Source organism: Lepidochelys kempii, chromosome 17 (assembly GCF_965140265.1).
Source record: "Lepidochelys kempii isolate rLepKem1 chromosome 17, rLepKem1.hap2, whole genome shotgun sequence".
In the NCBI taxonomy this organism is placed as follows: domain Eukaryota; kingdom Metazoa; phylum Chordata; order Testudines; family Cheloniidae; genus Lepidochelys; species Lepidochelys kempii.
In genome coordinates, this window is record NC_133272.1 from 6,617,150 (window position 1) to 6,630,330 (window position 13,181).

The 13,181-nt window shown below is 38.9% G+C and overlaps 1 protein-coding gene across 16 annotated transcripts in view; it reads right to left on the bottom strand.

Moving 5' to 3' along the window:
• The window catches only part of BCAS3 (BCAS3 microtubule associated cell migration factor), a 500,928-nt gene that overhangs the window by 456,414 nt on the left and 31,333 nt on the right, over window positions 1-13,181 (bottom strand). For 15 of the 16 annotated variants that reach the window (XR_012155467.1, XR_012155469.1, XR_012155468.1 and 12 more), the window contains one exon: window positions 4,460-4,532. The exons of the other annotated variant lie outside the window; for it this stretch is intronic. Coding sequence is in view for 12 of the 15 variants with exons in the window: in XM_073315905.1 (XP_073172006.1) it covers window positions 4,460-4,532 (73 nt within the window). In the remaining 3 variants the exon portion in view is untranslated. The remainder of the gene's footprint in view (window positions 1-4,459; window positions 4,533-13,181) is intronic. 16 annotated transcript variants of the gene reach the window in all.

A 13,181-nucleotide genomic window follows, 5' to 3' on the forward strand; every position in this document is an offset into this window, starting at 1 on the left:
AATAAATCCACAGATGAATTTGACACTGATTTTATACATGATATCCATGTCTGTTTCATAATCAAGGAAACAAGTCCTGAAGGTGCACAGTATACGAGACATTTATTTTGTCAAGCAAAATCATGGTAGGATGAATTTCTTAATGGTATGGTAAAGGGATGGTGAAAACTGTTAATGTTATTTTTTTTTAAATGCTAGTGATAGCTTTAAAGTGACTCAGTAGAACTTGAAGATTCTTCAGATTTCAAGAATAAAGAATGTCCTACATTAAAATACTATAAAAATACCATTCTATCACAGCTCCTTCACTGTATTATATTTACTTTATAGCAAAAGGAGTACAGATGAATTTCCTGAAACTAACCACTAATGCAGATTAGAGGTTAGAAATCAGGAAATTCCAGCTCCTAACATGAATGTGTCAATATCTCACTGATATAATCCTAATAGATAAAGTGCTATAAAGTGCTATTATGAAATGACTGTGTCGATTTATGTATGATCTGCTTTCTATCAAAATTTTATTAGTTTAACAGTCTAGTGTCTCGGAAAAGTCTAAAACTTCTAAATGCTATTCTTATACATATTGCACTTTCAATTGATCAGACATCTTTTGTGCATTCAGCAGCATCTGCACAAGTTCCTGGAATCATGAGAGAATGTTATACTGTATATTACCATGTTTGTAAACACGATCTCTCACACACCACATAGGAATGTGTGCACACAGTTCTGATCATTTAAAAAAAAAAAAGTTTTCCCATGCTCAAAAGTTTCCATGATAACATGTGTAATAGCTTACACTAACCCCCCAAACTGTAATACAAGAGTAACATTCTGAGGTTTTATTGTGAGTCAAGTGTAAAATGTACTGGCTCTTTGCCTTACACCCACAAAATTAACAGCTTCAAGCTAGGTTTTACAAGAGCTATGAAAAATGAATGCTACATAAATTATCACTGAGAAAAAGACATCTTAACTAAGATACTTATGTTGGGAGACAGCAGGGGTCCAAGATCAATGTGTGATGTTACACACCATATAGTACTCCCCCCTCTGTGCTGAAAACCACTATACCAGACATTCACCTTTCCTAGACAAAGGGTACTTCCCTCATTGGGGGCTGGGAGCACAGTATTACAAAATACCCTATTTTGGAGGAGTCAAAACAGTCAAGGGAATGGTAGAATGTGCCAGGAAAGAAGCAAGGACAGAACGACGGAGGTCTGGGGAGCATCAGAGATAGGCAGGAAAGAAGCCAGAAGGTTTAAAGAACAGCAAGAAAAAAAGATAGGGGTTGGTCAAGGCTAAAGTAGCTACTTTTTTGTTGTTGTTGGTATGTTTACCCTATCTGTAACCATACTGCCGCAGACTGTGATCCAAAGTCAGGCTCTGTCAAAGCAGATGCTTGTTTACAAGTTCATTGGCCAGTACATTAACTTGGCAAAAACACAGTTAGCATTGCTAAAACACAGGCACTCCTAAGTACTAGGTATTGGATATTCAGATAAACACCCTCCCTGAAAATGGTACAGGGACACACTGATCCTTGGTAGGATAAAGTCAGGATAATAAATGAAGATGTTTTGTTCGAACCAGCAGGTACAAGGTGTAGGGCGGTTGGTAACCACATTGGAAGGGTTTTTTTTTGCTTGTATAAAAGAGAAAATCACAGAAGGGGCATCTCTGTCTGGCCTAGGACGCAGCAGATAGTCCCGCTGTTGTCTGAACTGGCCGATTGTAATGGGCATGCATGTGTTAGTGTACCTGTAGGACGTATGGGGCACTAGGGCCATGCTTCATTAACGATAAACCTGGCTGAGCACCTTCACCATTGAACCGAGTTTGTGGTCTTTCGGGGTAATATCACGGAGGTCAGCTGGATCAGCTACCGGCACAGAGCTAGAACAGCATATGAAGTGAGCACAGACGCACGCCATCAGACACCAGTCAATTTTATCCTTCTGTTTTCTGTTAAATGGGGATACAGTTTAACCCTTGTTTGTAAAGCACTTTGAGATGTACAGCTGAAAAATGCTGTGGCGCTGCTAACTATTATTGTCAATTCTCCTTCATGTTTCAACTAGGATACAGTAGTGGTCGTACGTTAGATCCTAAACAGTTCAAGCGTGCTGTTGCTGCGTGTTATCAGACTGCTCCCGTCACGCTAGAACGAGCCTAATTTCAGCAGCAGATGAGGGAGTGACAGTAGAGAGATACTAGCAAGTGCTAGCCTTTGGGATCCTTCAGGAAAAAAGAAAGATTTTTCTCCAGACACCTTCTCACTGATCTACATTTAAACCAGATGTACTATCTGTCCAGAGGCAGATAGGTATTAAAAGTTACCGTAGGTGATGCAAAGCACAAAACCACAAATTAACAACAGACTTGAAGTCTTAAACACTGAAATTCCTTCCCACCCCCACACCTCAGCTTCCATTAGACTTAAAGGTTTGACATCTTAAACTGATTTTCTTTTTGGTGTTTAGTGGTGATTACACTGCTTTTTTAAATAGAAGATCCACTTAATAAATTTAAAGAAAAAGGCAAGCCAACCTTGGGTCACCTGAACAACAAACAATACCTTGCAAAAATCAGTGCTTCTTTCAAAAGGCAAAAAAGGGAGCCTGTGCAACAGTCCCCTTCTTTTAATCAGATTCTCACAATGTGGCCAGAGCTCCAGGCCTGGTTTAAAAGCTCAGGGTGTGTTTACAGATATTTAAATAATGGCTAGGTAGGCGCATACCTGATTTTGCTCCTTTTTTATATAATGAAGCATTTTCTCTAGAAAAATCAACAAAATAATTTTTTGAAGTCTTGAATTTTACTGGAGCCCATCAGCTATGAGAAAGTAGTGGCCTGCTTTACAGGCCTATTTTGTTAACATCTCAGACATGTCTCACTCACTTCTGCAAGAATACCATCACGGAAAATAAGTTCTCTGAAGCATATTTTTCACACACAAATCAATGACCCGGATTAAGAGGGGAAATACTGCCAGATAACTAACAACTGTAATGTACTGTTTACAACTAAACAGTACATGCAGTCCTAGGCAGGAGAAGTAGTTAATAAGATTATAAACATTTTGACAGCACATAACACACGATAAACAGTTTAGCATAAAGGAAGAAGTTTAGCTATGCTTATTTCTGATCAGATTCTTAAATTGATAACATTCATATCCTTTGTTAATAAACTAACAGTACATAGTGAGCAACACTCTTAGGAATTGTTTTGGGTTTACTTGTTAACCTTCACCCATACCCAAAGTCATTAAAATTCCTAATTAAAAAGGTGTGGCACAGAATTAGTCTAATTATTGTAAGAAGATTTGCTTCAGTAATTTAGCCTTTGAATCTCTGTGCATAGGATTATCCTTGAGAAGCAGGTATTTTCCACTTGGTACGGGTATAAGCCAAAAGTGCTGTCTGAGTCAACACATCTAACACAGCCATCATAACATAGCAGAACAACCTCTTTGTATGAGGAAGACCCTCCAACTGACACTCAGAAAGCAACAAAACACATTTCAGGGAAGGGAGGTTGGCAAATGCTCATTACCGAGCAAGAGGAATACTCTATAGATTTTAAACAACACTGAAGTCTTTTTGAGTAGGTCCATATATAAGCCACAATGGACCCGGAAACAGAAGAAACAGACATATTAAAACTCCCTGCTGTCACCTAGGATTCTCTTGTTTATTTCAGCCTTCACTTCTTGGAATAGGTTCTTCTGTGTCCGCATAGGTATTAACCCATTTAGATGTAGGCCAGGGACTTCTTTAATAAGGGCCTCTAAAATTGCCTACCAACTGAGAGACCAGCACAACTCTCCCAGTCCTTGCCAAGATAGAAGTGAGAAAAGAAATGCAAGTTTTGAGCTCAGATTCCTTGTATGCTATCCCCAGACTAAGACAAACCTGCCAACTCATTTTTCTAATTGAACAAAAAAATAAGCATTTTTTACAAAATTATTTTGCAAACAAGCAGTGGCCAATGTTTACATCAAAACACAATCAACAATACTGTTATACATAGAATATCACTCATTCCTCACAAACATCCTTTAATTATTTGAGGCACAGAGGCCTGTTTTGACCACTCTTCTGTAATAACTTCATCCATTACCATCAGAAACAGTGAACATGAAAATGAGATTATGTTAAAAGAAAATAATCCCACACAATTTCAAAATACCTCCTCATTTATTTTATATTGGGTTTCATATCACAGGTCTTTCATCACAGAGGTCTGTTTTGTTTTTAAAGGCATGTGTCCCAAAAAAAAAAAAATCGGTGCTGGCAGGTTGAGACCTTACAGGGAGAACCTTTCCCAGCTTCGTAATGTAAAAAAACTCTGAATACAGAGCGGAAAAAGTTACAGAAAAATATTTTTTTTATTGTTCTATAAAATAAATTGCTTTTTCAGTATACTAAAAGTTGAAAAGTTTCCTTACCCAGAAGATCCAATGCTTTTACACACACCAAGAAGAGGTCTCTTCTCAGAAAAATTATCACATTTCTGAGGGCCTGATTAGAAGAAAAACAGAAAAATAAAGCTCAATAAAAAGCATTCGTTATATTTTCACCATGCTGTCTTTATTCACTGCAAGAAGTTGATTAGACTTGAAAATATAATTACTATATCTTGTCAAATTTCAGAACACTTCTTTTTAAAAACCACAAATCATTAACCTGAAAAAAATTCTTCTACAGAAAAAGAAAACATTTTTAGAGCACCTTGCACAATCAAAGTATATCCAAAGGTTTTACAAAAGCAAAGGGCAAGATGTTGGAAGGCCAGTGGCTATACAGATGAAGAGCAGCAGCCACTACAAGCTCAGCAATAGGGATACATTTCACAACAAAGCCATGAACTCTAGAACAATAGCTCCCGTAAATATGGTGATAGGTGTAAATGAACAATAAAATTTCGCCAGGACACGTGGGTATTTGCTTACTCTTTTCAGAAACTGTTATTTCTTATTAAGGTCAAGTAATGCTCACTCCCATTTTTCTATTTTGTGAAGTTGTTCTAAAATATGAATGATGTTATTTTTGAAAGGCTTCACACATTTTTTCAATTTATTCCATTAAGGTCACACACAGTATAAGAGTAGTCCCTCTCTTTCTTTAGTGTGATGAGCTGGATCCTAGTGTTTGCCTAAAACATGGCCATGCCCATGCCCATCTTACATCTCTAAATTGGGCAAATTTTTCACAAGTGACATAGCAGCAAAAGTCCCATTTTCAAAAGTAATTTAGGAAAAGCAAGCCCCACTGACTTTCAGTATAACCTAGGCTCCGCGTCACTTTTGAAAAAATGGGGCACAGGCATTTTCAAAAATTTTACCCTGTGTCTAAGTAGGAATAAAGTCAAATAAAAACCATCTAATTTCTCGCCTTTGTGGAATTTTTTTTTCCCCCGGAGGGTACTACTGCTTTGCTGAATGTCAGGATGTTTGTTACTGAAATTAAACATACACACACCAAGCTGAGATGCCTCAGTGAGGTAAATTTCCAGGATTACAAAAAAGCTTTCTTCATTATAAAAATCAAACTCTTTGATCTACTCCAAGTATCGGTAACACATTCTGTTCAAACCTTAATTCACAATTAATTGTATGGCTGTACTCCTATGTGAATTCATCAGAAAGGTATAACAATTAACAATATACTTTTTCACTTCACAGTCTGTTAATTATTAATAGTATGGGTACATACAATTAATTTATAACATAAAACCGCTCAGCAATCTCATCTATACAAGACTAACTCTTCCCTCCTACGTGTTTGGAGTATTTATAATAGAAAAGGGTTCACATCAATAATTTCACCATCAACAACAGGTTTACGAGTTACTTAACAAAATCAAATACATTTTCATTTTATTCTGCTCTTTCCAAGGTTTTTTATGGGTCACACCTGTACCGTATGTACTGATCTGTAAACTGATAAATGAAACATGTAAAGTCTTTTTAAAAACCTGGCAACCAATTTGTTTTTTTTCCCCCAATATATGGAACAGATGAACTCCATTTGTTTCTGTTTACCTAGCCAGGCTCAATAGAAATTACATTAAGGGAGAAACCCTGGCTCCATTGAAGCCAATGGGAGTTTTGCCACTGATTTTAGTGGGGCCAGGATTTAAACCATGCATACATACATACACACACACACACACACACACACACACACACGAGACATCAGTTCACAAGTTTCTATTCAGTCCAACTCTGAGTATAAACTTTTTATTTTAATAAGGAGAATTACAGAGGAAAGAATTCCAGAACATACAAAAATGGATTATAGGGGAAAACATTTGCACAGAATCAAAAGGAATATCATCATCACCTGAAACGTATTTGGAATAATTGTACAGTGGGTGCTTTAACTTCTAATTTCAGACGTTTAAGACAAACTCAGGTTTCAAAAAATTTTCATTATCTACTTCAAATTTATACTTTTAGGATGTAACTATTAATACTCTAGAAAAATCATTAGTATAAGGACCTTGCAGTGCATGAAATCAGGTTAACAGCAGTCCTGTTCATGAGATTGCAAGCAGCAACATGTGTTGTTCTCCATGATGCTTAATGCATCAGCACCCCCCCGTCATTCTGGGGAGGAGGGGACGTTTAATCCTTCAAGTTATGGTGGATTAATTTTTTATATATAAAATTGTGTTTATTCACATGTGCAATATACTGATGCTATACACACCTGCTCCGCACAGTGTTTAACAGAATGTAGTCTGATGATTGAAATGAAAAACAGCTAGCCAGATCCATCGAATATAGAAAGTATTGCAATCCTGTTGCAAAGTCCTTTTCTTAAACTCCTTTTATTCTAAATCCTTTTAATTCTGTCATAACACTACAGCATTTATAAAAAGCTGAAAATCCTGATAAATCACGCAATTAAAGTAATGAAAACTGCCTTTCCTGCCAACAAGGCACCACCTTATCTGCAACTCCATTTAGCTAAATGATCAAAAAAAATTCTGTCATCAGCATATTTGAAAATATGCAAAACAAATTCCTCTGTCTAGATGAAAATTAATATCAAGCAACTTCCGGACCTCCATGAAGTCAAAAAGTTTTCCACATACTAATATAGTTCACTTGTTCAGATGAGCTCATGTACTGTACTTCCAATGAGATGCAAGTCCTGCTGGCAGCTTAATAATGCTAATAATCACAAAATACACTTTTTCAAGAGATAAAACAGCATAACCCAAGGCCTGATTTTCAAAAGGAGCTCAGCACTATGGCTCCCATTAACTTTCATGAGAGTTGGGTCTGCGCAGCACCTCAGAAAATTAGAACACTCGCATCTCTGAATGTTTTCTCTCAATAAAAACAGGGCAATGTACTTTTGCTGGGCACTCAGCAGTGATGGTGCTTGCCAAAAGTCACTTCATTACTTTCACTTACCTCGTTGATTTTTAAAGCATTTTACCGTACCTTGAGTAAGAAATGCACTATATAATGCCAAGTACTATTCTATTTAGCAATGGCAAGTATGCTTTGAAAATATACTATGTAGGTTCACTCTTATTTCTTCATTATCTGTTTGATGCCAGTTCTATTCAGGTCCTTATACTGCTGTCATCAGCATAGCATCCCAGAGCTTCCCTGAAATGCATTAAGCAGCTTGACAAGCATTTGTTACACATGGTTCTCGTTCTCCCTTTTTTTCTCCAAAGGAAAGAGGAGATGCTCGGTTTTTGTTTTGTCTTTATTTTATGTCCACTGTGCTATCCACATTTATTATTGAAGGCAAGGTTTTAAAAGTGAGAAAGTTAGAAAGGAAAGCGGTGAGATTTGCAGTGGTTCTTAAAACCTATGGGAGTTCACTCCCCAACCTTAGATCAGTCCCTGAGACTACTGTCTCCTGCAGAGACTAGCTTTACCCTCGCGGACAGCTCCATCTTGCCTGATGAGTATAGATGTTGACTGCAGCCCATGAGCTTCAGGTGATCTTTTAGGTATAGTGAGACCAGGACATTGAGCATCTTAAAAATAATGGGAGATCTTGAATTCGACTTGATATTCTATGGGAAGCCAGTCGGGAGAGGAGGACAGGCCTGATGTGTTCAGAGTGCAAGCTCTTTGGGGAATGAATCAGACCTTTTAGTTCTGTGTTATACAGTGCCTAGCACAGCAGGGCCCTGATCCATGACTGGGGCTCCTAGGTGCTCTGGTAATACAAATACATATATAATGTGCTCGCACAGTAGCCCATGTTGCTGAGATATGTTCCTACATTCAGTACTAGCTAGAGTTTCCTGAGTAACTGAAAAATCCGGAGTATCTTCCTTTATTTTAAAAAAAGTTCAACACAACACATTTTCCATACACAGAAACACTATTTCCTGGAAACTGGGTTTATTTAAACAGGGAACTTACATTTGGCTAATGAATAAAACGAAATATATGTTTGTATGTTTTATGCAGCATTGAGCACATGCATGTTAAACAATAATATTCACAAGTCAGTATAGTTCCCATCTTTCGAAATTTCTCCACTCACGAACTTTAATCAGCGTTCCTGTATGGAGAACATTCAATTTCAGCAAATATGAAGAACTGTAAAGGGCCAAAGAATGTACATCCAAGTGACCAAGGTCCACCTACTCTAGGATCCCAGCTTTTCAACCATCGTCTTTCTTGGGGAGAGGCCCCAAGGTTTTTCCAGGCTGCACAGTTCCCTGTCTACATTGTGGTGTCTCCAGCAAGCCAGACTGCCTAAACAAGCCAGCATTCTGTATTTTGCTTTCTCTCCAAAGGCTACAAACAGCGTAATTGTTCACAGCTATAAATAGCCACATACAGCTCTTTGTAAGCAAGAACATTTATTTTTAATGTGAAAGCATTACAGAGAAAACTTATTAAAAACAATAAAAACATACATGCACACTAAAAAGCTTACCAGAGGTCACCACAACTCCAACCTTGGACTCTGGTAGAGGTCAGTTCTTCCACAAGGATTGGGGGCGGCCCCCACCTTGGGCAGAAGGTCATGTCCATTTGCTGGATCAGAACAGAGGCACCGAGTCAGTTTAAACTCAGGCTCTTTATCCAAAAGTCCTTTCTCTGTCTGTTGGTCTCTGGAGAAACCAGTATACACAAGCCTCCCCAAGAGATGGTACGTCTGTAGGTGGGAGGGTTTAACAATATGGCTGATTTACCTTAATCACCACTCACTGTCTTTAGTGCCTAGATGCTGTGGTAGCCCTCTACCATGGTGTACAACAGTGGTTTCAAACTGCAGGTTGCGACCCAGTATTGGGTTGTGGAATGGAAGGCACTGGGTCAGAGCGGCTCTGGTCAGCACCGCCAACCGGGCCATTAAAAGTCCCATCGGCGGTGCTTCCCTGCTAAGGAAGGCTAGTTCCTACCTGTTCTGACACCACGCTGCGCCCTGGAAACGGCCAGCAAGTCCGGTTCCTGGGCGGGGTGCCACAGAGCGCCATACACTGCCCCCGCCCGAGCACCGGCTCTGCACTCCCACTGGCAGGTTCCCGGACAATGGCATCGGGGGGGGGGGCGGGGCGGTGGCACCTGCAGGCAAGAGCCACTTGCGCACCTCCGCCTAGGACCCGGACCTGCTGCTGACCGCTTCTGGGGTGCACTGCGATCCATGGTGCCAGGACAGGCTGCCTTAGCACCCCTACTGCGCCGCTGACTGGGAGCCGCCCGAGAAAAGCCTGCGGCCCAACCCCATGCCCAAACCCAGAGCCCCCCCAAACCCAGAGCCCCTTCCTGCACCCCAAGCCCTTCATCCCTGGCCCCAGCCCAGACCCCCTCCCACACCTCAACCCCAGCCCAGAGTCCCATCCCACACCCTGAACCCCTCATTCCTGGCCCACCCTTCAGCCCTCACTCCAACCCTCTGCCCCAGTCCTGAGCCCCTTCCACACCTCAAACCCCTCATCCCCAGCTCCGTTGGGCTGCGGGCATCAACAATTTTCTTCAACTGGGTCAGCAGAAAAAAAAGTTTGAAAACCACTAGTGTACAACACAATCACACATACAAGATTCATTTAAACAATGGGACCCAAAAATACTTAAACTTAATTCAATAAGGGTCTCCCAACGATATGCAGGAAATTGCCATATCTGTCATACCTTATTTTTTATAATCTCTCTCAGTAGACAGCACATAGATCTCTTCCAGGGAATCAAACATTAGGCTTAGTTTTTAATCCAAATTTAAAATGGCTTTCTTGGCCTTAAACAGGAGTTTAAATAACACTTTCTCTGAGCTATTCAGACATAGATCCCTGTCCAGCCACAATAGAGTCATGAGGTAAAAAAAATATGTTAAGTTCTGGAAAAAGGTACAAAACAAGTTTCACTTATTACTTCAGACTAATTACAGAGGAACAGAACTAGAACATATGGTAAAAATTTCCAAGCATTTTCTGCACTTCAAACTCCTTTATGTGTTATGGCATATTTAGCTAGCAAAATAAAGGTTTGGTAATGAACCAGAAACTTCATCTTCTGAAACCCACAAAAGCAAGGCTTTTTTGTTAAATTACGAACAATTTCTGCCAGCACCTAAAGGATCGACTTTTTATTTTAACATCCCAGTCCACTTTCCTCTGAGCATCCGAAGAACGCATCCGATGAAGTGAGCTGTAGCTCACGAAAGCTTATGCTCAAATAAATTTGTTAGTCTCTAAGGTGCCACAAGTACCCCTTTTCTTTTTCCTCTGAGCAGTAAGCTTTAATATTTATTACAAGAAAAATATATTTAAAGGTGTTGAAATTTGATTTTGTTGAATTTGTATCATATAAATGGAGGAAGTCACACATAAACTAGACAGTCTATGAATCACTTTCCAAAACCTCCACCCACCCCAGCGAAAATGATTCAGACCATCAGGATCCCTTTTGATAGTCAATTCTCACTGGGAAATCTGTTCAATCAAGGAAATCTAGTCACCAAAGAAAAAAGGAAATCTTATTTATACTAGGCCACCAATTAGACAGCAGAGGTATGGCACTAACTAACTTGCAGCAGGTGAGTTATGGTTTTAAAACTGTAATTTACATAACAATACTTAAATAAAGGAGAAAATCAAATAGCTATGTACCCCATTAATAGGGAACATAGAAATATGAAAGAAAAAAAACACATCCAAAACTGTAAGATAGGGGGAGTTGCAGCACTAAAATACTCAGCATACATAGTGGCCTTGCTAAAGTTATTAAGCTCAAGCCATTTAATGAATACAGACACCTGCAAAATGTCTGTATGTACTACTTGTTTATATGTTTAATTAAATTTATCTTGTTCATCTTAACTTCTCTAATTCACTTAATTTCACCTTAGCAAGTAGGTTAGACTTATGGTAGGAGGTACTTTAAAACCTTGTTGCTCCAAAAGGACAAAAATTGCTATACATTTCATAACCTAATTGCAAAAGGCAACAGTTCACAGATTAATAGTTTGTAGTAAAACTACTTCTCTAAGCAATATTAAGTTGCATGTCTTGTTCTCTGACAAGTATCTGCATCTGCTCTGTCAAAAGGATTGATTCAAAAATTATGCCCATAGATATCCTACATAGTAAAAATCTGATCTTAAATCTTTGCCTTCAAAGTGCTTATAACACAACTGCATGAGCATCAGCAATTCTGCAAGCACCTATAAAAGCCTTTTGTACAAATGGAATATACCCGGTGATTGATTCCTCTCGGTAGCAGGCATTGCCTTCTAATCTTGGAAATTGTGCACTCAAACATTAAGAGGCCAGACACAGATTTGTGCGTTCTGCCTGTTTTCTCCACTGAGGATAAGAGTTTCGCTGACAATATCCCAGTTTACTGCACAGTACAATTGGATGACATTCCTTTGATTCCCTCAGTGAGGAAGACATTGTTCTAGCCTAGCTCCTTTGATTTTCTTAAGAGCCTAGCTGAATACTGAAGTTAACTTGCTCTCCACAAACTGGATTCTTTTATCCACATCATATCAGTCTTCCAGGTCAGATATCGTCTTCTCACATCCTCAGGCATGACTGTATGAGTGGCAAATGAAGATTACGTAAAAACGATTGCAAACTGCACACTTCAGTATGTTTACCGTCCAGAAGTTCTTTAGCTGTAATATCCATCACACTTGCTGAAAAATGAACCAGACTAATTATATGAAAGGAAAAAAAGTCCCTTGTAGGAATTGGTTGGATCTATGCATACAGACTGATTACTATGTATTTTTGCTGACGTAGTCTAAATTTGTGGGAAGACACTTTACATTCCTGAGAGCCAAGACAGTATAAAAGACAGTTGCAAGAAAGAGAGCACTTTGCAAGAAAGATGGCTCAAGAATGTTTGGATGCTTTTTTTTTTTTTTCCTTTTTTTTAAAATTCAGACACCTTCATCCTTCCGAGATGCTCCTCAAAGAGTCAGTGAGCAAATGAAAAGGAGCAAAGGGACAGGCAGGACCAAGGCAGTATCAGAAGGTTGAGAGCACCAGACAAGTTGGCCAAAAGACCATCATAAGAAGCCATCCACCAGTCAGAAGGATACAGAACAGCAGAGAAAACTCCTTTTAACCTCCTCTAGTTCTGAACTCAAAGTCAAAGAATTTTAATCACAGACAAAAACCAGGCACTTTTACAGATATTTGCACTTTCCTTCTGACACACAACAGTTTTATTCTTAGTCAATACAGCAAATAGTTTCTACCGAAACAAGAAAATAACTTTGAAATATTTGATAGTGATAACTAAATGTTACTATTAGAGGAAAGAGATGTACATTATTTGAGAAAATGTTGCTTAGAAGGAAATAGTCTGCAATTTTAAATTACATTCAACCAAAGTTAGAGTCACATGAGCCTAGTGCAGTTAAAGTTGGAGCCCTGTGGACCTAAGGAACCAATACGATGTTTCTAAAAGTGAGATGGCAGTAGAATGGGGGGGCCAGTCAACTTTTGAATATTAATATTTTTACATTGGTGTAAACATAAAAAAAAACACTCCAATGTTTTTTCTATACAGCTTATACAGGCTTACTTGCTACATCAGAATTCTACTCTATAATTTCTCTAACCCACCTACATCAGACTTCATTCTACCACAATCAACCCTACACCACTTACAAAACACCAAAGCTTAAAAACACACCTGCACAAGCCACTTAGCGCTAACCAATTCTAGC